This window comes from Mandrillus leucophaeus, unplaced genomic scaffold, assembly GCF_000951045.1.
Source record: "Mandrillus leucophaeus isolate KB7577 unplaced genomic scaffold, Mleu.le_1.0 Scaffold170, whole genome shotgun sequence".
In the NCBI taxonomy this organism is placed as follows: Eukaryota; Metazoa; Chordata; class Mammalia; order Primates; family Cercopithecidae; genus Mandrillus; species Mandrillus leucophaeus.
The window spans coordinates 2,378,721-2,400,752 of NW_012101699.1; the positions used below are offsets into that span (position 1 = coordinate 2,378,721).

The 22,032-nt window shown below is 48.1% G+C and overlaps 1 protein-coding gene across 1 annotated transcript in view; it reads left to right on the top strand.

Annotated features, from left to right (window-relative positions):
* The first annotated feature begins 12,372 nt into the window (after positions 1 to 12,372).
* LOC105537311 (acetoacetyl-CoA synthetase-like) overlaps positions 12,373 to 22,032 on the top strand; it is a 37,017-nt gene continuing 27,357 nt past the window's right edge. The window contains 5 exon segments of the mRNA XM_011976890.1: positions 12,373 to 12,549; positions 12,606 to 12,860; positions 14,349 to 14,473; positions 20,522 to 20,583; positions 20,846 to 20,956. Of these exon segments, the coding sequence (XP_011832280.1) occupies positions 12,373 to 12,549; positions 12,606 to 12,860; positions 14,349 to 14,473; positions 20,522 to 20,583; positions 20,846 to 20,956 (730 nt within the window).

Below are 22,032 nucleotides of genomic sequence, written 5' to 3' on the forward strand. Positions count from 1 at the left end.
TTTTTTTTTTTTTTTTTTCGTTTTGTTTGAGTCGAGTTTCGTTCTTCTTGCCCAGGCTGAAGTACAATGGTGCCAGCTCAGTTCACTGCAACTTCTGCCTCCTGGGTTCAAGCAGTTCTCTGTTCCAGCCTCCCAAGTAGCTGGGATTACAGATGCCGGCTGCCACGCCTGGCTAATTGTATTTTTGTAGATGGGGTTTCACCATGTTGGTCAGGCTGGTTTCAAACTCCTGATCTCAAGTGATCCACCTGCCTCAGCCTCCTAAAGTGGGATTACAGGTGTGAGCCACCGTGCCTGGCTGACAGTTCCTACTTTCAAGGAGCTCAGTCTAACGGGTGGAGCCAGAGGGCATTTTAACCCACTTACTGGTGGATTGTTAGTCAATTCCAGGAGGTCAGTTGGCAACTGTTGCTCAGTTCATGGTTTCCTTTGCATCCCTGACCTCACCTTCTTCCTTGAACACCTTCCCCTCTCCCCTCCAGCCTGGCTAGCTCCTATTTCAAGACTCAGTGCAGATGCCACCTCCTCTTGAAGCGTTCCCCATCCCCCAACCCACCACGGGAGGCTCGCATTTCCCTGTATGCTTCTAGTATTCTGATGCTTTCCACAGACTTCATGGTTGTCTGTTTAGATGTCCATCTGCCTTCTACACTAGGAATCCCTCCAGTGCAAGGAAGATTAGTTTTTTCTTTAAAACCCCAGTAGCAGCCACCCAGGCCCCATGAAATTGCTAGTCCCCACCCACTCCCCAAGGCAATTCTGCAATACTGCCACTACTCTTTTCATCCCAGTTTGCCTGAATATGGGCAAATACCGATCAGAAGAAGACACGGTATGCAATCAAACTTTGTTGAAGACTTCAAATAATGGAAGGGACTTTCAGTGAAGCAAACAGGAAGGAAATTAAGAGCATAGGTATCCATTACTTCATTCACATGTTTGCAGAACTTCTGTGTCAGGTATGATTCATACCTTGGTAATACTGCTGCAGTAAATGAGACGAAGACCCTACCTTCAGGTGCTTGCGTTCTTGTGAAGGGACAGAGCAAATGGGTACATCCGACACTGATTGAAATCAAATGTGATTTCAGTCAGTGATAAGAGCTGTGGTTATGATAAATCAGGTTGATGAAATGGAGAGGCCCAGGAATGGGGTCTTCAGTGGAGTGAGAGGAAAGATATTGGGCCAGATTTCCCCTTAAACCAGGGTTTGAAGCCTGCTTTGCCAGATGGTAGTAGCTCCCGCTTCCCCCGCCACCTCAGGAATTTAACTGTGTGTCTTACACATTTGGAGGCAAACTCCTGTGAGGGTTGGGGAAGCAGGAGCAAAGCTGCAAAAGAGGGGGTGGGCCGTGGCATTCTCGCCTCAGCTGCTGCCCGGATGGGTGTGAAGGAAGGTGTGGGTGCAGCTTGCTAATGAGTGTGCAGCACGGGCCGCTACAGACAGCTCGAGCTGTGGGTCTGAATCACCCATCTTGCCTCACCTTTCCTGCTAAAGTGCACAGAACACCTCACACACCTGCTGCCTGGTCAGCTCGTCCCCACCCTGGAGGGGTCAGTGAGGGTTTCTTTCTTTCTTTCTTTTTTTTTTCTTTCTGAGATGGGCTCTTGCTCTGTCTCCAGGCTGGAGTGCAGTGGCGTGATCTCAGCTCACTGCAACCTCTGCCTCCCGGGTTCAAGCGATTCCCCTGCCTCAGCCTTCCCTGTAGCTGGGACTAGAGGCACGCGCCACCATGCCTGGCTAATTTTTTGTATTTTAGTAGAGACGGGGTTTCACCATGTTGGCCAAGATGGTCTCGATCTCCTGACCTCGTGATTTGCCTGCCTCGGCCTCCCAGTGTTCTGGGGTTACAGGCGTGAACCACCGCGCCTGACCCACTGACAGTTTCTTTGGGCGGTAACGGGAGATCTTGTTCTAATTATCGTAATTACAATTCTCCTTCCCCAAGAATTCGAGACAGAGGGACAGAGGAAACGAGCTGGTTTTGTTCTGTTCTCTGTGTACGCACAGTTCCACTAAGGCAAATTGCAGTGTTTTTGCTTATAAGAGTATCTTACTCTTCTGATGCCTCCCAAAATGATCCAGCCAGCGTTTTGCAAGGTAATACGCTTCTCACAATCTAGTCAGTGACCCACCTGTGACTTGTTTTTTTTTTTTCTAATCAGAGAGAACTTTATTTTAATTCTATTATTGGGGAAGGAGGGTGGACTGAGTTTTTGTAATCCCAGCTACTGGGGAAGCTGAGGCAGGAGGATTGTTTGAGCCCAGAGTCTGAGATCAGTCTGGGCAAGAGGGAAACCATGAACGAAAGAGAGAGAGAAAAGGAAGAAATGAAAGAGAGATAAAGAAAGAGAAAGAGTGAAAGAAAAAGAAAGAAGAATGTGGAAGGGAGGGAGGGAGGAAAGGAGAAGGGAGGGGAAGAGGAAGGGGGAGGGGGAGAGGAAGGGGAAAGGGAAGGGAGGGGAAGGGAGAAAGAGAAAGAGAAAGTAATACCAGCCTGGACTGCAAAAGAGGATAGGTCTCTGAGATTCAGGAATTTCGGTGTTTAACCACTGGGTTAAAGTTTCCTCCTTTCTGCATTAGAGAAAACAGTAGCTGTCAGAGTTTTGAGGATTAGGTGAGATGCCTACCCTATGGAAGTTGTACCTAATGATGGCAATGAGCTCAGAGGGTCCTGTTCTATTCTACAGAAAGGATTGAGCCCCTATATACAATATAAAGTGAAACGGAGTTAGTTTTCCCAGTGACTTCAAAAGAAAAAAGGAAGAGGTTTCTCAAAAAACTAAATATATGACCAGGCGCAGTGGCTCATGCCTGTAATCCCAGCACTTTGGGAGGTCAAGGAAGACAGATCATGAGGTCAGAAGTTGGAGACCAGCCTGGCTGACATAGTGAAACCCCATTGTGGTGATGCACACCTGTAATCCCAGCTACTTGGGAAGCTGAGGATAGAGAATCGCTTGAACCCAGGAGGTAGAGGTTGCAATGAGCCGAGATAGCACCACTGCACTCCAACTTGACCAACAGAGTGAGACCGTGTCTAAAAAAAAAAAAAAATTAGAATAATATACAATTCGCTATTTTAAAATACATTTAAAGTTTTATAACCATCACTAAATCTAATTGTGGAACCCTTTTATCACCCCCAAAAGAAACTTTCTATCCATCAGCAGTCACTCCCATTTTCTCACCCTCATCTTTCCTAATAATCTGTCTTATGTCTTATAAATGGAATCACACAATATGCGGTCTTTGCAACTGGCTTCTTTCACTTAGCAGGTTTTGAGGGCTCGTTCATGCTGTAGTGCACTTCACTACTCCATTCCTTCCTGCTACCTGAATAACACAGTCCTTCTCCCTTATTTGTGGTTTTGCTTTCTGCAGTTTCAGTTCTGCACAGTCAACAGTGGTCTCAAAATATTGCAGAAGTTTCAGAAATAAAAACAATTCCAGAAATAAACAATTTGTAAGTTTCGTCTTATTTATTTTGAGATGGAGTCTTGCTCTGTCCCCCAGGCTGGAGTGCAGTGGCATGATCTCGGCTCACCGCAACCTCTGCCTCCTGGGTTCAAGCGATTCTCCTGCCTCAGCCTCCAGAGTAGCTGGGATTACAGTTACATGTTACCAGGCCCAGCTAATTTTTGTATTTCTGTAGAGATGGGGTTTCACCATGTTGGCCAGGCTGGTCTTGAACTCTTGGCCTCAAGTGGTCTGCCCGCTTCGGCCTCCCAAAATGCTGGGATTACAGGCATGAGCCACTCTGCATGGCCGCAATTCGTAAGTTTTAAATTGCCCAGTGTTCTGAGGAGCCTGATGAAACCTCACATCATCCTGCTTTCTCCTGCCCACGTGAGTCCTCCCTCTGTCCAGCATATCTATGCTATAAGCACTCCCTGCCCTTAGTCACTGAGCAGCCATCTGGGACGTCAGATCAACTGCCACATACTGTAGGGCTTGTGTTCACGAAATTCTTACTTTACTTCACAGTGGCCCTAAAGCGCAAGAATAGTGATGATGTCATATTGTTATAACTGTTCTATTTTAGTATTAGCTATTATTGTTAATCTCTTACTGTGCCCGATTTGTAAATTAAACTTTTTCATAGGTACATACGTATAGGAGAAAACACAGTCACTCACTGCTTAGTGACAGGGACGCATTCTGAAACACGTGGTCCACTGTTGACCAGAATGCCCTTATGTGGCACCTGACTGTATATGTAGGGTTCGATACTGTCTGTGGTTTCAGGCATCCACTGGGGGTCTGAGAATGTATCCTCTGATGATAAGGGGGAGCTACTGTATTCTGTTGTATGGATTCACACCACATTTTATTTATCCTTTCATCCATTGATGAATATTTGGGTTCATAAAGCTTTGTGAATAGTGCTGCTGTGAACGTGTGTGTACATGTTGGAACACTTGTTGTCAACATTCTTGGGTATATACCTAGGAGTGGAATTGGTGGGTCATAATGGGAGTTTTATTTTTTTTATTTTTATTTATTTATTTATTTATTTATTTATTTTTTGAGGCAGAGTTTCATTTCACTCTTTGGCCCAATCTGGAGGCAGTGGCACAATTTCCCCTCACTGCAACCTCTGCCCCCACTGGTTCAGGCGATTCTTCTGCTTCAGCCTCCCGAGCAGCTGAGATTACAGGTGTGCACCGCCACGCCTGGCTAATTTTTGTATTTTTAGTAGAGATGGGGTTTCGCCATGTTGGCCAGGCTGGTCTGGAACTCCTGACCTCAGACGATATACCCACCTCGGCCTCCCAAAATGCTACGATTACAGGCGTGAGTCCAGCCAAGAGTTTTATCTTTTAATTTCTAAGGAACTGCCAAACTGTTTTCCAAGAGGCTGCACCATTTTACATTCTAACCAGCAATGTATGAGGATTCCAGTCTCGCCACATCCTTGCCACAGTTTGTTCTTATGTCTTTTTGATTATAGACATCCTACTGCGTGTGAAGTGGTATCTTACTGTGGCTTTGATTTGCGATTCCTTAATGACTTAATGACGTTGAGTAACTTTTCACATGCGTATTAGCAGTTTGTGTATCTTCTTTAGAGAAATATTTGTCTTTTGCCTATTTTTAAATTAGATTGTTTATATTTTTATTATTAGTTGTAAGGGTTCTTTATGTATTCTGACTACTAGACCCATGTCAGATATATAATTTGCAAATATTTTCTTTCATTCTGTGGATAATTTTTCTTTTTTCGAGACAGGGTCTTGCTTTGTTGCCCAGGCTGGAGTACAGTGGTGTGATCATGGCTCACTGCAGCCTTGAACTCCTGGGTTCAAGCGATCCTCCTCCCTTAGCCTCCTGAGCTCAAGTAGTTTGGATTACAGGTGCACACCACCATGCCTGGCTACATTTTTAATTTTTTTGTAGAGATGGGGTCTTGCTATATTGTCTGGGCTTCTCCTTTTTTTTTTTTTTTTTTTTTGAGACGGAGTCTTGCTCTGTGCCCCAGGCTGGAGTGCAGTGGCGCGATCTCGGCTCACTGCAAGCTCCGCCCCCCCGGGTTCACGCCATTCTCCTGCCTCAGCCTCCCGAGTAGCTGGGACTACAGGCGCCCACCATCTCGCCCGGCTAATTTTCTTGTATTTTTAGTAGAGACGGGGTTTCACCGTGTTAGCCAGGATGGTCTCGATCTCCTGACCTCGTGATCCGCCCGTCTCGGCCTCCCAAAGTGCTGGGATTACAGGCTTGAGCCACCGCGCCCGGCCTGGCTTCTCCTTTTTTAACGTAGGCATTTATAGCTATACTTTTTCCTCTAGGCACTGATTTTGCTGCATTCCATAAGTTGTGGTATGTGTCAATTTCTGTTTCATTTATCTGAAGTGCTTTGTAGTTTCCTTTTTTTTCTTTGACCTATTATTTTAGTCCATTTTGTGCCACTATAACTGAGTACCTGAGACTGATTAATTTATAAAGAATGGAAATTTATTCTCTCATAGTTCTAGAGGCTGGGAAATCCAAGATCAAGGTGCTGGCAGGTTAGGGCTGGTTTCTCTGCTTCCAAGGTGGTGCCTTGAACCCTGTGTCTTCCAGAGAGGAGAAACACCATGTTCTCACCTGGCAGGAGGTGGGGGCTGGGAGAGAGAGAGAAACCACCTCCATGGGCCCTTTTTACAGTGGCATTTCCATTCATGAGGGCAGAGCCTCCCATTGGTCCTCACATTGGTCCCCACCTCCCTATACTGTTCCATTGGGGATTAAGTTTTCCAGACATGAATTTTGGGAGATACATTCAAACCATAGCATCATTTGTTATTTAGGAGTGTGACATTTAATTTTTCTATGTTTGTGAATTTCCCAAATGTTCTCCTGTTATTGAATTCTAATTTCTACTGTGGTCACAGAATGTACTTTATATGATTTCAATCCTTCTAAATTTATTGAGGTTCATTTTACGTCCCAGCACATGTTATGAATGTACTGTGTGTGCTTGAGAAGAAGGTGTGTTCTGCCTCTGTTGGTTGGAGTGTTCTGTAGATGTCTGTTAGTCTGGCTGGGTTAACATTGTTCACATCTTCTATATCCCTGTTGATATCTAGCTATTGTATCTGTTCCTGAAATTTGGATATGGAAGCCTCCAACTATCACTGTTTAATTGTCCATTTCTCCTTTCAGTTCTGTGGTTCATTTTTGCATCATGTTCTGGGTCTTTTTTTGTTAGTTTCATATGTTTATAACTGTTATGTCTTCCTGATGAATTGACACTATTCATTATAAAATGTCCCTCTTTATCTCTTGTAACATTTTAATTTATTTTTTGAGACGGGGTCTCACTCTGTCACCCAGGGTGGAGTGCAGTGGTGCCATCTCTGCTCACTGCAAGCTCCACCTCCCAGGTTCAAGTAATTCTCCTGCCTCAGCCTCCCTAGTAGCTGAGATTATGGGCGCCCACCTACCGCACCCGGGTCATTTTTGTATTCTTGGTAGAGATGGGGTTTCATCATGTAGGCAAGGCTGGTCTCGAACTCCTGACCTTAAGTGATCCACCTACCTTCTCCTCCCAAAGTGCTGGGATTACAGGCGTGAGCCACCATGCCCGGCCTCTTGTAACATTTTAAAAATCTATTTTGTCTCATATCGATACAGCCATTCCAGCTTGCTATGGTTGCTGTTTACATGATATGTCTGTTTCCCATCTTTTTACTTTCATCCTGTATCTTTGAATCTAAAGCGTGTTTCCTGTAGACAGCATGTAGTTTGTTTTTTAACCAAGTCTTACATCTCTGCCTTCTAGTTGGATTGTTTAATCTGTTCTGATTTAAGGATTTTATTATATGGTTGGATCTGTGTCTGTCATTCTTGTTGTCTATGTCTCCTGTCTTTCTTTGTTCCCCCCTCTCTTCATTTGCTGTATGCCCTTAGGACAGTTTCCAGACATTTTATTTATTTATTTATTTAGAGACAAAGTCTCACTCTGTCACCCAGGCTGGAGGGCACTGGCACAATCTCGGCTCGCTGCACCCTGGAACTCCGGTGCTCGAGGAATCCTCCCACCTCAGCCACCTGAGTAGGTAGGACTGCAGGTGCATGCCACCACGGCTGGCTAATTTTTAAAATTTTTCTGGTAAACATTGGTCTGACTTCGTTGCCTAGGTTGGTCTCAAATTCCTGGGCTCAAGTGATCCTCCTGTTTTGGCCTCCCAGCATCCTGGAATTACAGATGTGATCCACTGCACCTGGTCCCAGAGACATTAAGTGGTATGTTTTTAGTAATTTTCTTTGGTTAAGTGTTGTTTTGCTGGGAAGAGGGTCCGCTGAGCTCCCCACACAACTGTTTCTTATGCACATGTAAATTGAGAAGCACTGCTCTACTTTGTAATACTCATAGCATCCAGAACAATCTGTCGCTGCTAAAACAATTATAGCTGCTAAATAAATATTAGATACACAAGTAAGTGAATAAAAGTTCTGGCTTGGAATTTGATTTGTGATGGGTTGAAAGTCATTTATAATTGCAGTTGTGTGTGTGTGTGTGTGTGAGAGAGAGACAGACGGTGGGGTTGGGGGGCAGGTCTCTGCATTAGAAGCTAGGAGGGAATTGAGTACCTAATATATATTTGGGAAAAAAAAATTGTAACCAAAAACTGATCGAGTCTTTAGTTGTAACTACCGATTTCCAGGAAATACAAGAAATAGAGGAACATATTAAATGATAGCACAGGGATACCATCAGCCAAAACCAGGGCAAATTACCCAGTTTCTTTTTTCAACAGATATATTGAGAAGGAAAAAAAGCTAGAGGGGAAACCTACAGGCGACAAATACTTGAGACATACCTCCTGATTTTAATATGCAGGTCTCCTGATTGTAATATGCAGGTCTTGTTTGGATTCTGATTCAAATAATCTTTTAAAAATGTGATGTAAGAACTGGAAAATGTTAAACTTGCTGGATATTTGATATTAAACAGTATTTTTTAAGTGGCCAGGCGCGGTGACTCACGCCTGTAATCCCAGAATTTTGGGGGGCTGAGGTATCCGGATCACTTGGTCAGGAGTTTGAGACCAGTCTGGCCAACGTGGAGAAACCTTGTCTCTACTAAAAATACAAAATCAGCCAGGTGTGGTAACACATGCTTGTAATCCCAGCTATTCGCAAGGCTGAGGCAGGAGAATTGCTTGAACCCGGGAGGCAGAGGTTGCAGTGAGCCGAGATTGCACCACTGCACTCCAGCCTGGGTGAAAAGAGCGAAACTCTGTCACAAAAAGTTTAGGCATGACAATAGCATGATGAGTTTTAAAAATTCCTTTTAGAGTTATATACTGAAATATTTATGTCTAGAATGGTATAATGGCTGGGGGTTTGGGGTATGTTTTTGTTTTCGTTTTTGTTTTTGAGACAGTTTTTCACTCTGTTACCCAGACTGGAGTGCAGTGGTGTGATCTCAGCTTACCACAACCTCTGCCTCCCAGGCTCAAGCGATTCTCTTGCCTTAGCCTCCCGAGTAGCTGGGATTATAGGCGTACGCCACCACACCTGTCTAATTTTTGTGTTTATAGTAGAGACGGGGTTTCACCATGTTGGCCAGGCTGGTCTCGAACTCCTGACCTTGAATGATCCACCTGCCTCGGCCTCCCAAAGTGCTGGGATTACAGGCGTGAGCCACTGCACTCGGCCGTGTTTTTTGACATCAAAATAACATGGCAGAGATGCATGCATGTGGCTACTGTTGAAACAATATTGGTCTTAAGTTAATCACTGTTGAAACTGGTTAATGGGCACGTGGGAGTTTGTTATACTATTTAGTCTATTTTTGCATATATTTACATTTTTTCCTTGAAAAATAAAGTAGATCTTCATCCATAGTTCCTCTAGGTGCCTTTCAGAGGCTAATGAAAGTCTAGTTCAGAGAAATAAATGCTCATCTCAGGGCTCACGGACTCCCAGGGAGAACATTTCAACAAGTAAACATTAGCAGATGTGTAAACAAAGAAGCCAGCATGAACAATACAACAGAGCTAGACCCGTAAAGACTGCAGTCACTGTATGATCCACTGTAGTACGCGTAATACATTTAAACATACCAGGCCGGGTGTGGTGGCTCATGCCTATAATCCCAGCACTTTGAGAGGCTGAGGTGGGCAGATCACATGAGGTCAGGAGTTTGAGACCAGCCTGGGAAGATGGTGGAACCCTGTCTCTACTAAAAATATAAAAATTAGCCAGGTGTGGTGGTGGGCACCTGTTATCCCAGCTACTCAGGAGGCTGAGGCAGGAGAATCTCTTTTTTTTTTGAGCTAGAGTCTGGCTCTGTCGCCAGGGCTGGAGTACAGTGGAACGATCTTGGCTCACTGCAACCTCTGCCTCCCGGGTTCAAGCGATACTCCTGCGTCAGCCTCCTGAGTAGCTGGGATTACAGGTGCCCACCACCATGCCTAGCTAATTTTTGTATTTTTAGGAGAGACGGGGTTTCACCATGTTGGCTAGGCTGGTCTCGAACTCCTGACCTCAGGTAATCCACCTGTCTCAGCCTCCCAACATGATGGGATTACAGGGGTGAGCCACCACACATGGCCTTATTTTTCACCTTTTAGGACATGCATGTGTTCCCCATTGCTGATGACATCTTCCTTGGCTGGAGTGCAGTGGCGCGATCTCAGCTCACTGCAACCTCCACCTCTAGGGTTCAAGCGATTGTCCTGCCTCAGCCTCCTGAGTAGCTGGGATTACAGGCATGCGCCACCACGCCCGGCTAAATTTTGTATTCTTATTAGAGGTGGGGTTTCACCATGTTGGCCAGGCTGGTCTTGAACTCTTGACCTCATGATCCACCTGCCTTGGCCTCCCAGTGTGCTCGGATTACAGGCATGAGCTACTGTGCCTGGTCCAAGAATCTTAATTTTGAATAGAGATTACAGAAATGGATTATGGTTTAGTGAAAGTTGGATTTGTCCCAAAGTTCTTGGAGTTACCATCCTTTAGTCTGTCTTGAAACAGCTATGGGGAGAGGGTTCTGAGCTCAGGTGTTTACCCTCACAGGGTAAGCTTTCCCTTGAGCCTTGAGTCTGAGCTGGTGGAAGGTGCCTCGTGCGTGGTTCCTTAAGGCCTGGTGAGGAGGGGCTGCGCAGACATGGCAGATTGTCCTCCTGCCAGCCATGGGGAGCAGACGTGGAAGAGAGGAGGAGATGGTGGAGGCCTTTTTATTCCAGCAAGCGGTAGTTGGTGCGTGGCTTATTATCGTCCGTCAGGGTGTTCTCAGGGCACCAAGAGGTACAAAGCTTGTGTCTGTCCTCCAGAAGCTGCAGTCCAGGTGGAGAGGAAACCAGACAGGGTTTGCCAGTCCCCTGGTGGCCTGGCTTTGATTTTTCTGAATGATATTCTTCAGCAGTTGATACAAAATGCGGGCATCCAGCAGAAGTGCGTTAGCCACTTCATTTCGCCTGACACAATGCAGAAGCCCCTCTCGACACCTCAGGGACTGGATTCCCCTGCAGTCCATCCTTCCTTGGTGGATGCCACAGATAAACCAGAAACACCAACGTGCCCGTCAGCGGAGAACTGACGGGCGGAGCCACCCTGTGGGCTATTCATTCTTAAAAGAGCAACAAAGGTAATCGTTGTGTACTGTGATTTATGGACCGTTTGAAGGAAAAGTCTTTTCTCCGTGTGAAGTATCCGATTAGACTGGGCACTTTGTAATGGGATTCTTACATGGGGTGGAGGTGGGAAGGGGTTTACATTGGCTGTCAGGTTCCACAGCGAGTACTTTTCCTGACACGCTGGAGCAGACGGCTTTGTTTGTTTCTTGCTTAGAGTTGAATTGTTTTGGATGCCCTTTTAAACCACTGTGTCTTCCCCAGGAGAAACCCTTATCCTGAAGGATGCTTTCTCACGCAAGACAGCAAAATTCTTCATTTTAGCATGTATGGCATTTGTGTTTCAGAGTAATTATCCCTAGCAAATGGCTGCAGCCTGCGTTTAACCGATTCCCACCGCCTTCCTTGAAAGAAAGTTCTATTTGTCAATTGTGTATGGGGCCAGTGTTTTGAGATGGATGTTGCTGCTGATCTCAAAATAGAAAACCACCTTTTCCCAAGATGGCTTGTGGCTTCTGCAGCTGTTTCTAGTGCAGAAAACAAATCTGTAGCCCCTTCGGTGTCGCCCCTTTGGTGGTTCTCGGCCACCTATAGCGATGCTGCAGGTCAGCTTTGGGGGTAAGCCTGGGCACACTTCCTGGGTGACAGTCAGTAGCTGGGATTCATTGTATTTGTTCTTGGACAGATATTTGTATCTTGCTATTGTAAACCTCAGAATCTAGCAAGTTAGTGATAACACATGATGTTTGCCTGGAGGTTCTTTGTCGTTGAGCTGTGGTTTAGGAAATTGGCCCCACGTCTGTAGGACGGGATCTTTAACCCAGCACCACCTCCTCTCCCTTCTCGCCATGGAGGAAGCATCTTAATTCAGACGCACTTGGCAAGTGCTTTTTTTGGGGGGTAATCATTGAAAACAAAGCATTTGCTAATCAGATGATCAATAGTAAACAAAATGGGCTCAGAAGACTTCAAGGCCATTTCCAAAGCCCCCATCAGCAGTGTTTGTACACATACGACTTATTAATTGTAAGTAATCCTTCTCCACGGAGGTTATGAAAACACTTCAAAGATTCTCTAAAAGACAGCCCTTGACCCTGGCAGCGGTGTTGATTAAGGAAATTGAAACATTCTTTCCTTCAATGAGTTTTCCTTCAATTAGCTTGAATCTCTGAGATCTGACTTCCTCCCCTGGTCCCGGAAAGTTTCCACATCAGGCCAGTGTCCCCCTGAAGTCCTAGCTTTTCTGGGGTAGAAGCAGAGGGAAGTGCGTGTCCAGCGGGTCCGGTCCAGCATTCTGGGACGTTCATGGTGTGTTTCCCTGTGTTTTGGCCCACGGTGTTTCTGAATGACTTTCTTGCCACCTGCACCAGCGAGCAGGCCCCGCAGCTGGAGTTCGAGCAGCTGCCCTTCAGCCACCCACTGTTCATCATGTTTTCATCAGGCACCACGGGCGCACCCAAGTGCATGGTGCATTCCGCTGGGGTAGGTCTCTGGGGAAAGCCCTGCAGGGGCCTCCCGTTGTCTGTTTGCTCCAACAGGGCCTCCCAGCTGATGATGGCAGCGTTGGGGTTGTCAAACTGCACCCCATCCTTGGAGAGTCCGGCGTGCAGCTTCTCTCCAAGTGGGGTGCTGTGCAGAGATGCGGCACTGGGCCCAGGTCAGTGGAGAGCTGCCACTCCACGGGCTGGGATGGCACTTACCACCATGGTGACAGGCTTGGGGATCACTGTACGGTGCACCGTGTCTTGGGGGTGGGGAGTGCGCTGGCTGAACCAACTACATTCACCCTGCAGGTCCGGACCACCTGGGGGATTATGAACTCAATAGGTCGGCACTCCCAGTGTTTTTAAAAGAATGAGTCAGAATAGACAAGAATAGATAATATTAGCACAGTGCCAAGTGCAGTGCCTCACGCCTATTACCCCATCACTTTGGGGAGCCCAAGGCGGGCAGATTGCTTTGAGCCCAGGAGTTTGAGACCAACCTGGCCAACATGGCAAAACTCCATTTCTACTAAAAAATACAAAAATTAGCTGGATGTGGTGGCACACACCTGTAGTCCCAGGTACTTGGGAGGCTGAGGTGGGACGATTGCTTGAACCCAGGAGGCAGAGGTTGCAGTGAGCCAAGATCATGCCACTGCACTCCAGCTGGCAGCAGGGCCAGACCCGGTCTCAAAGAACTAAAATAAAACATTAGCACAGAGTAGGCTCGTAAGAGGTATGGGTGTTGTTTGGGGAAGCTGTCATTACACGGAGTATACGTGGATGTGTGCACATGCTGAGGGCATATTGTAAAACTTACGTCTGACCGTGGGTTGTGGTTAAAAATGTGAAAGCCGCGGTTAGGTTATAGAGTCTGATGAACTGAGAAGGAACCTGCCTGTGCTGTGAGTGTGTTGGGGCTGCCGTAACGAAATACAGGCTGTGTGGCTTCAGCACCAACGTGCCGCACAGTTGTTCTCATCTGAGGCCTCTCTGCTCGGCTTGTGGACAGCCGCCTTCTTGCTGTGTCCTCGTACGGTCTTTCATGTGACACCCCTTGGTGTCTGTGTGTATGTCCAAGCTTCTTCTCCTGAGGACCCCAGTCAGATCGGGCCTGGGCCTTCTCTGACAGCCTCATTTAAATCCAGTCACCTTTTAAAGGCCCGTTTAGTCACATTCTGAGATACATGGGGTTAGGGCTTCAACATACGAGTTTTGGGGGTGCACCGTTCAGCCCATGACACATGCTTTTATTTTTTCTTATTTCACCAAAAGTCTAACTTTATTAAAGCACCTGAAATAATACGTTACTACTATGCAATAGAATTTATACATATGGGTTAGTGACTTTTAACCTTTTATTTATTTATTTTGAGATGGAGTCTTGCTCTGTCACCCAGGCTGGGATGAAGTGGTGTGATCTTGGCACACTGCAACCTTCGCCTCCTGGGTTTAAGCAGTCCTCCCACCTCAGCCTCCCACGTAGCTGGGACTATAGGCATGTGCCACTATAGTTATTTTTATTTTTATTTTTTGTAGAGATAGGGTTTTGCCATGTTACCCAGGCTGGTCTCAAACCCTGGGCTCACATCTTCCTGTGCATGTATGAGTGTGTCTGTGTGATCCATTCTTAGACGTGGAGTTGCTGGGCCAAAGTATCATGAGTTTGAAATGGGCAGTTAGCACCAACCTGTGGCTCCATCTTAGGTGGTTTTGTAGGGACGCAGGAAACTGAACGGCGGCTGTGGGGAGAGCTGCCTGGCGCCTGCTGAAGCCACACCCCTCCTGTCTTTGCAGGTTGGCTGGATGATGTGGAACTGGATGGTGTCTATTCTGGCCACAGGAGCGGCCATGGGCTTGTACGATGGCTCCCCCATGGTGCCCATGCCCAACATGCTCTGGGACCTGGTTGACACGATAGGGTAGGTACCAAGATGCAGTGCCCAGAACAAGGGACAGGCAGCACCAGGAAGGCTCCTTGGGATCCGATGCAGAGCCGTGGCTGCCTTCTGCCGTGGTCAGGGCATCTCCGGAATGCTCTGCTTTTGTTGATGTCCCCTCTCTAAGAGGAGGATGTGGAAGGTGCCAGAAGTGGAAGGTGAAGCTGTTAAGGAGGGAGGGACACCAAGGGCCAGGCTTTTCCTTCTAGAGTGAGGGCTGAGAAAAATCCTACGGGCAGCGTGTGATCTCATTTCTTCCAAAAATCTGTTTCTATTTTTTAGATTATTTTTTAGTAACAATTGTATGTATTGTAAGGTGCACAACATGGTATTTTGCTGTGTATGCACATAGTGAAATGAGTACTGCAGTCAGGTAAACTCGTATTTGCATCTCCTCACAGAGTTACCTTTTTGTTTTTAGCAATGAGAGTGCCTGAAATCGACTCTCAGCAAAGTTCCAGCACTTACACAGTGTGGCGTCGTCAACCGCAGCCATCATGCTGCACTTTAATCTTATTTCTGTAGTTGTGGCATTTCCCAGCAAAAGGAGGGAAACTGAGGGTCACATAGAGTCTAGCACACGTTCTTCGGACTCAGGAGTGAGCTTGTGTTTGTCCATTTTCATACTGCTGTGAAGAAACGCCCGACACTGGGTAATTTATAAAGAAAAAGGTTGAATGGACTCAGTTTCACATGTCTGGGGAGGCCTCACAATCATGGAAGAAGGTGAAGGAGGGGCAAAGGGATGAGAGCATGTGCAGGAGAACTGTCCTTTATAAAACCATCAGGTCTCGTGTGACTTACTCACTATCGAGAGAACAGCATGGGAAAAACCTGCTCCCAGGATTCAGTGACCTCCTACGACACACAGGATTATGGGAGCTGCAGTTCCAGATGAGATTTGGGTGGGGACAGCCAAACCATGTCAGAGATGAAGTGAGGTGAAGGCTGAACGCACAGGGGAGATGTGTGGATAAGTTCATGAGGGGTGGGTGCAGAACCTGTGACTGGGGGGCTGTGTGGCATTTGGATTTCCTGCCACCTTTCTCCTGAGCCCATTGGCAGGAGGAGAGCTCTGCTTGTCCCTAGCTGTCCCTTGGGACTGGCAGCCACCTGTCTTCTAGGGTTCTCCTCACCTCATCATAACTACACTGAGTGCTTCCTGGGGCCCCTGGAGGTGGTCACTTCTTTCCTGTGGCCCTGGCTGGATGGTAGATGGAAATCCCATAAGCAGAGGCGGGAGCCAGTTAGGAGAGACACGTTAGGTGCCCTCCCAGTGTCTGAGAAATATCCAAATGGGGATGGGTACGGTGGTCCCTGCCCCCATCCCTTATCATCAGCATTGTTAGAAGGCATCAGCAGTTCCGGTCTCGTCAGTACTTTGCTGATGAATTAATCACAACCGGCTGGCATGTTCTGGCCACTATGGTCTTGGTCACCCTTGGCCTAATGACAGTGTTTCCAGAGATAAGAATCAGAAGTCAGCTGGGCGTGATGGCTTATGCCTGTAATCCCAGCACTTTGGGAGGCTGAGCTGGGCGGATCACGAGGTCAGGAGATCGAGACCATCCTGGCTAACACAGTGAAACCCCGTCTCTACTAAAAATACAAAAAAAAAAAGGCCAGATGTGGTGGCACGTGCCTGTAGTCCCAGCTACTTGGGAGGGTGAGGCAGGAGAATGGCGTGAACCTGGGAAGCGGAGCTTGCAGTGAGCCGAGATTGCGCCACTGCACTCCAGCCTGGGTGACAGAGCAAGACTCTGTCTCAAAAAAAAAAAAGAAAATGCAGAAGTCACAGAGCTCCAGGGGCCCAGAAATAACTGTGCTCTGAAACGTCCTCATTACTCTACATCTGACTCTGTTCATGGGGCGAACAGGAGCCACTCATGTTTTTAAATCCTTGGCCATTAACATTTTAAATATAACTTGACCTGGCCTGGGTAAAATTGAAATCCTGACATTTGGCTCACAATCTTAGTGAGGAAGGCTATTTCCTAATGAGATTGTTTCCAGCAAAAGGTTAATCAAATCCCCGGAAACTTGAAATTGCTTTAGAATCTTTACCCTTTTACCCTTAAGCCAGGCTGCAGGGGGAGGAACTTTTTTTGGTGTGTGTGGAAGGCATGCACTGGGTCGGGGATTACTGGAGAAGGGATGGAGAGGGAAGTGTACATCAGTGGGGCCTGGTGCTAATGAGATCCAAGGATGAAGAGTCCCAGGGAGACCCTGCTGTGTGTGTGCATGGGTGTGAGCCTGCATGTGTGCACAAGTGTATGTGAAAGTGTATGTGTGTGCATGGAGTGTGATAATGCGAAACAGAGTGAGTGCATATGTGTACGTGCACATTTGTGTGAGTGCAGGTGAGTGCATGAATGTGTGCATGGTGTCTGTGTGTATAGGTGTCAGGTGTGTGTGTGTGCATGCAGCTGTGAATGTTTGCTGTGCATGTGGATGCATGTGTGCCTTGCATATGTGTGCGTGTGCCTGTATGCACACATACATGTGTGAGTGTTCACAGCACAGTGGCTGGTTCCATGCCGTCATCAGGGGCCCTGGGTTGGCCAGAGCACCGAGGCTGGCTGAGGTGTGGTCATGCTGTCGCAGGGCTCCCTCTGCATGTGGCCTTTGTCCTGCCTGGGAGAGCCTCCTGTGCAGTTTGGCGAGGCAGGTGTGACTCGGCACCCAGGCAGGGGTTGCGGGCGAGGGGCTGTCAGAAGGATGCAGGCTTCAAGCCACTGCCCTGGGCGCCACGGGTGCTGGGCGTGGCAGGATGCTTCAGCTCAGTTCTGTCCACCTCCTGGAAACTGAATGCTGTGAAACAGTTGAAAGCAGTCGTGGCAAATCCTGTTTTGTGACAAGAGGAGCACAGGGCGGGCACAGTCCTCATGAAGCTGTCTCAGTGCCTTTGATTAAATCCCATGTCTGTTAGTAAATGTGGGGTGAGATGTCTATTGATTACCGGCATGTCAGCTCCCAGCCTTACTGACACATTGGATAAAAGAGCATTTATTTTGTAGGGACGGACAAGATAATTTTAAAAGATGAATTTTCTTCTTCATAGGGGTGTGTTTTTAGGCTCTAGAGAGGGGAATATTCTGGATAGAATGAGGGCCAGGACCCCAGGGACTTTGCCCAGATTTGCTAGTAGCGGGACAGGCGTGGACGTTGTCTGGATGGCCCGGTGTTGTCGTCTCTGAATGGGGCCGTTGTCTAAGATGGTCCTAGAGGTCAGGGGCCTCACGGGCGAACGGGCTTGTCCTTCTAAGGAAGTGCGTGGGTTGGGCAGCACTCTGCCGGGATCTGCACCCCGTGTGTGCTGGACTATGTGCTCTGCGCCAAGCTCCCTGCCGGGTCCTGGGGGCCACACAGCAGCAACCCGGGGCCAGCACTGTCTGTCCTCGTGGGGCTGGTAGTGGGAGGGGGAAGGTAAGGAAAAGGGAGAGGCTGACCTCGGCTTCTGAGGAGTGCTGTCAGGGACCTGGGGTCAGGGACTGCTCGAGAGGTCTTGGCATTTGGGCTGAGGCCGGAAGGTTCAGGAACTACTTTTGCAGGACTGGGGACATGTGCTTCAGGCAGAGGGAACCACCAGGAGCAAGGCCCGGAGGTGGGCCTGAGATCCATGTGTTGTGGAAGCTGGAGGGGCCTCCTGTGGCCTGAGTGCAAAGGGCTGATGTGGGACTGGGGGCAGGAAGAGGGGTCGGAGGGGCAGGGACACTTGGGACTGCTTGGAGGGTGAGTCTTTCCCCTAGTGGAATGGAACAGCAGTGGACACTTCGCATCAGGAGAGCACTGTGATCTGGTGCCTGTTATTAAAAGGGCAGGGTAGACCAGGCGTGGTGGCTCATGCCTGTAATCCCAGCACTTTGAGAAGCTGAGGTGGGCGGATCACCTGAGGTCAGAGTTCAAGGCCAGCCCAGCCAGCATGGTGAAACCCCGTCTTAACTAAAAATACAAAAGTTAGCTGGGTGTGGTGGCACATGCCTGTAATCCCAGCTACTTGAGAGGCTGAGGCAGGAGGATCACTTGAACCCTGGAGGCGGAGGTCGCTGTGAGCCGAGATCGCGCCACTGCACTCCAGCCTGAGTGACACAGAGAGACTCCGTCTAAAAACATGTGTGGTGTGGCGCCTGAGTGGAGAGAGCATGGCAGGGACAGGGGCGGAAGCTGGGAGACGCAGGTTGGTGCAGCCCCCAGGTGCTCTGGCGACCGTGGAAGGGCTGCCTCTGGGCTGATCCACACCAGGCTCTGTCCAGGGCTCCGGGCAGTCGCAGGCGCCGGGTCCCGATGGTTTAGGGCCTTGACGCTGTCTCATGCTTCGGTGTAGCGACCCCTACGGTACTCACTAGAAATAAGACGTGGCACGAGCGCCCACAGGTGGGCTCCCATGCTTCCATGAGCTGAATGGTGTTGCAGTTCCTGTCTCAGGTGCACCCTGGAGATAGATGGGGGAATTTGTCGTTTGCAGACAAGCAGGCCTGTGACTCATAGGCCGGAGAGCGCCACCTCCCGAGTGCTGGCGGAGCCTTACCAAGATCAGGGTTTGCAGAGCCTTGCCTGCACTTAGACGTGCTTTAGAACCACAGAGAGCCTTCGAGTTTTCTGGGTGTGGGCAATGGGGGGATGAGCTACATAAAACCTATGTGTTGTTTGGGTGTGGCTGTTGATTGGAGAGCTTTGTACCCGTAGCTGGAGGCGGTCACTGCTGTCCAGGGTCAGGTGATTGCCATCAGAGTCACGAGGTCTCCATCCTCTGTTATTCATACTTGCAAAGGGAGTGACACCTTAATCCTTGGCTATGAAGTTGAAGTAGTTAATCAAACTCTGGGTTTGTGAAAGAAGCATGGGGGATGGTGGGAGGAGCGAGTCTCCCTCCCCCGAAACTCTAGCCATCTCTAGGGTACAGTGGTGGCTTTGTGGGTGGCAGGGTGGGTCTGGGGAAGTAAAAGAACGAAGGTGTGGGAGATGGAAGGACCAAGGTAATCCGCCTCCTTGCATGGAGGGAGACCCACCCTGCCATTGCCTTAGCCATGCCCAGCCAGTTCTGAATTCCAGGACATTCTGTGCCACATTGCCTCACAGCTTCAGACAGCAAGTGCCATGGCAGTCAGTCTTCCCTCCCTGGGATGAGTCTCCACTGAACGTGCAGGGACTGAGGTTCTACTGCCCAGAGTGACACGGAAGAGTCAATCTCCCAGCCTCCTCTGTGCCCTGAAGAGAAAAATCTGCTTTAGTTGGGAAGATCAAGTTTCTACGTGAAGGGCTGCCTGGCTGGAAGAAAAGCTGAGGAAGGAAATAGCATATTAGACAGGGCTGCCCTTGAAAATGCAGTGATGTATATTCAGCAGCGTGTGTCATTCTCTGAGCACAGATGTTCATAGAACTGTGGATTCTAAACGTTTAAGAAGAGCTGCACTTTTCTACATTTCATAAAAATGTGAACTTGTTTAAGAAAAAAGGATGGGTAGAGAGTTTCTGGGATGGCACATGTTTTAACAAAGAATTCTCGCAGCACTTTGGGTGCCAAAACAGGAGGATCACTTGAGCCCAAGAGTTAGAGACGGCAGCGAGCTGTCACTGCAGCGTGGCACGCCAGCCTGGGGCGCCACAGGGAGACCCTGTCTCAAAAAGTAATAATAATAATTCTGTAGCCGTCTCTTCATTGGTGAATGGATGTGTGAGGATAGAATTTGAGGGGTCTTGATTTTATGGCCTCCTTTGGTCCCCCAAGATAAAATACACTCTGCAGCTGGGAAAATGATGGGTTCTTGTGAACAACCGTTTTACGTGAAGCCTCGTGGTCAAGGAAACTGGCCCTGCATACTGAACTCAGCGTGAAGAACAGTCAGGTGTGCCTGTGAGCAAGGCAGGTGCCGTGACTCAGACTCGAGTAAACACGAAGTATGAGTTCAATCCAGAAAAATGCGCTCTAGGGTTTTGCAGACTTGTCAGAAATAAATCACTAACTTTAGAAAGCTTCAGTGCAAGAGTCTTGAAGAATTTCTGGTGTTGTCTTTCCCGCCTGCACCCTAGCATCCTGGTAACCAGGGCGAAGTGGCTGTCGGCGCTGGAAGAGAAGGCCACGAAGCCGGTGAGTGTGCCTCTTTATTCTCATTCCCTGTACTGCCAATCAAGGAAATTAAATCCATCCTATTTCCTGCTTGTGCGTGAGGCTTCAGGTGCTGGGTTTAGTTTTAATCTTTTGGTGATTCTTTGCCCCAGTGGAAATCCACAGTCTCCAGATGCCCCAGACACATCCAGCCATTAGAAGTACAAGGATGAAAGTACTTGTTTAGATAGAAATATAGTGATGGACACTGAAACGTGGTGATGATGAGTAAAATAATCAGATTGCAGAAGATCGTGCTCCAGACATGATCCTGTCCACCGGCTCCCTGCTGAAAGCCTAAAGCTATGAGTGTGTCTACAGGTGCGTCAAGAGCAGCGTCCTCCTGGGCTCCACCTCAGGTATGGCTCTGCGGGGGACAGACCTCCCAGCCATCCCCGCCTCCGGAAGGCAGGCCGGCCCTGTAAGTATGCACACCCTCTGCCCAGTGCTTGGATTCATCCCAAGGGCACGGTCTACTGGGCGGCCAGTACGCACAGTCCCCTCTCAGTATCTGAGGCAGTGATGCTCTGCAAAGTCACTGTGAACACCGAGTCAGCACGGACGGAACCCTTGCTTCTGGGCGAAGAAGGTTGGTACACACACACCTCTCACATCGATTATAGTCTTAAATCCAAAACAACACATCTTGGTAGGTTCTATTTTTTTATCTTGTGAAAGAGAAAATGCAGTTCAGAAGCGTTCAGTGACTTGCCCAAGGCCACTGTCAGGTGCCAGAGCTGGGATGCAAAGCCTGGGAACAGAGCGCCCTGCCCCACCCTGGCCCGGTCTCCTGTGTGTGAGAGGGAGGCAGGGAGCCCATGTCTCCTTGTGTGACCTCGGTGGGAACCGGCCTGGGTGGCTCGGGTTTGACTGCTCTGCAGTGTCTGAGAGTGACTGCAAAAGCTCCAGAGTATAGGCCTGGAGGTCACACATACATTTTAGTGAGCAGGCAAATTCGCAAAAATAGAATCTGCAAATAGAAGCCACTGTATGGAAGGACAAATACTGCAACATTGTTTATGTAAGGAAAAATAGACTATCGGTATGCCCAGCAGAAGGAAATTCATTGAATAATTTAGGGTGCATTCTTAATTTATGTAGCCATTAGAAGTGCAATTAGGAAAGTATTTGTTCAGATAGAAATATACTGATGGACATTGAAACATGGTCATGAGTGAAAAAATCGGATTGCAGAATTATAAGGTATGGTCATTTTTGTAGGTTGAAAACAGGAATATATGGATGTATACACGCACACTCATATGTATATATATGGGTGTATTATACGTAGATTAAAACTGAAATTTTTTTTTTTTTTTTTTTGAGAAAGAGTCTCACTCCAGCTTAGGCTGGAGTGCAGTGGGTGCGATCTCAGCTCACTGCAACCTCTGCCTCGTGGGTTCAAGCAATTCTCTTGCCTCAGCCTCCCAAGTAG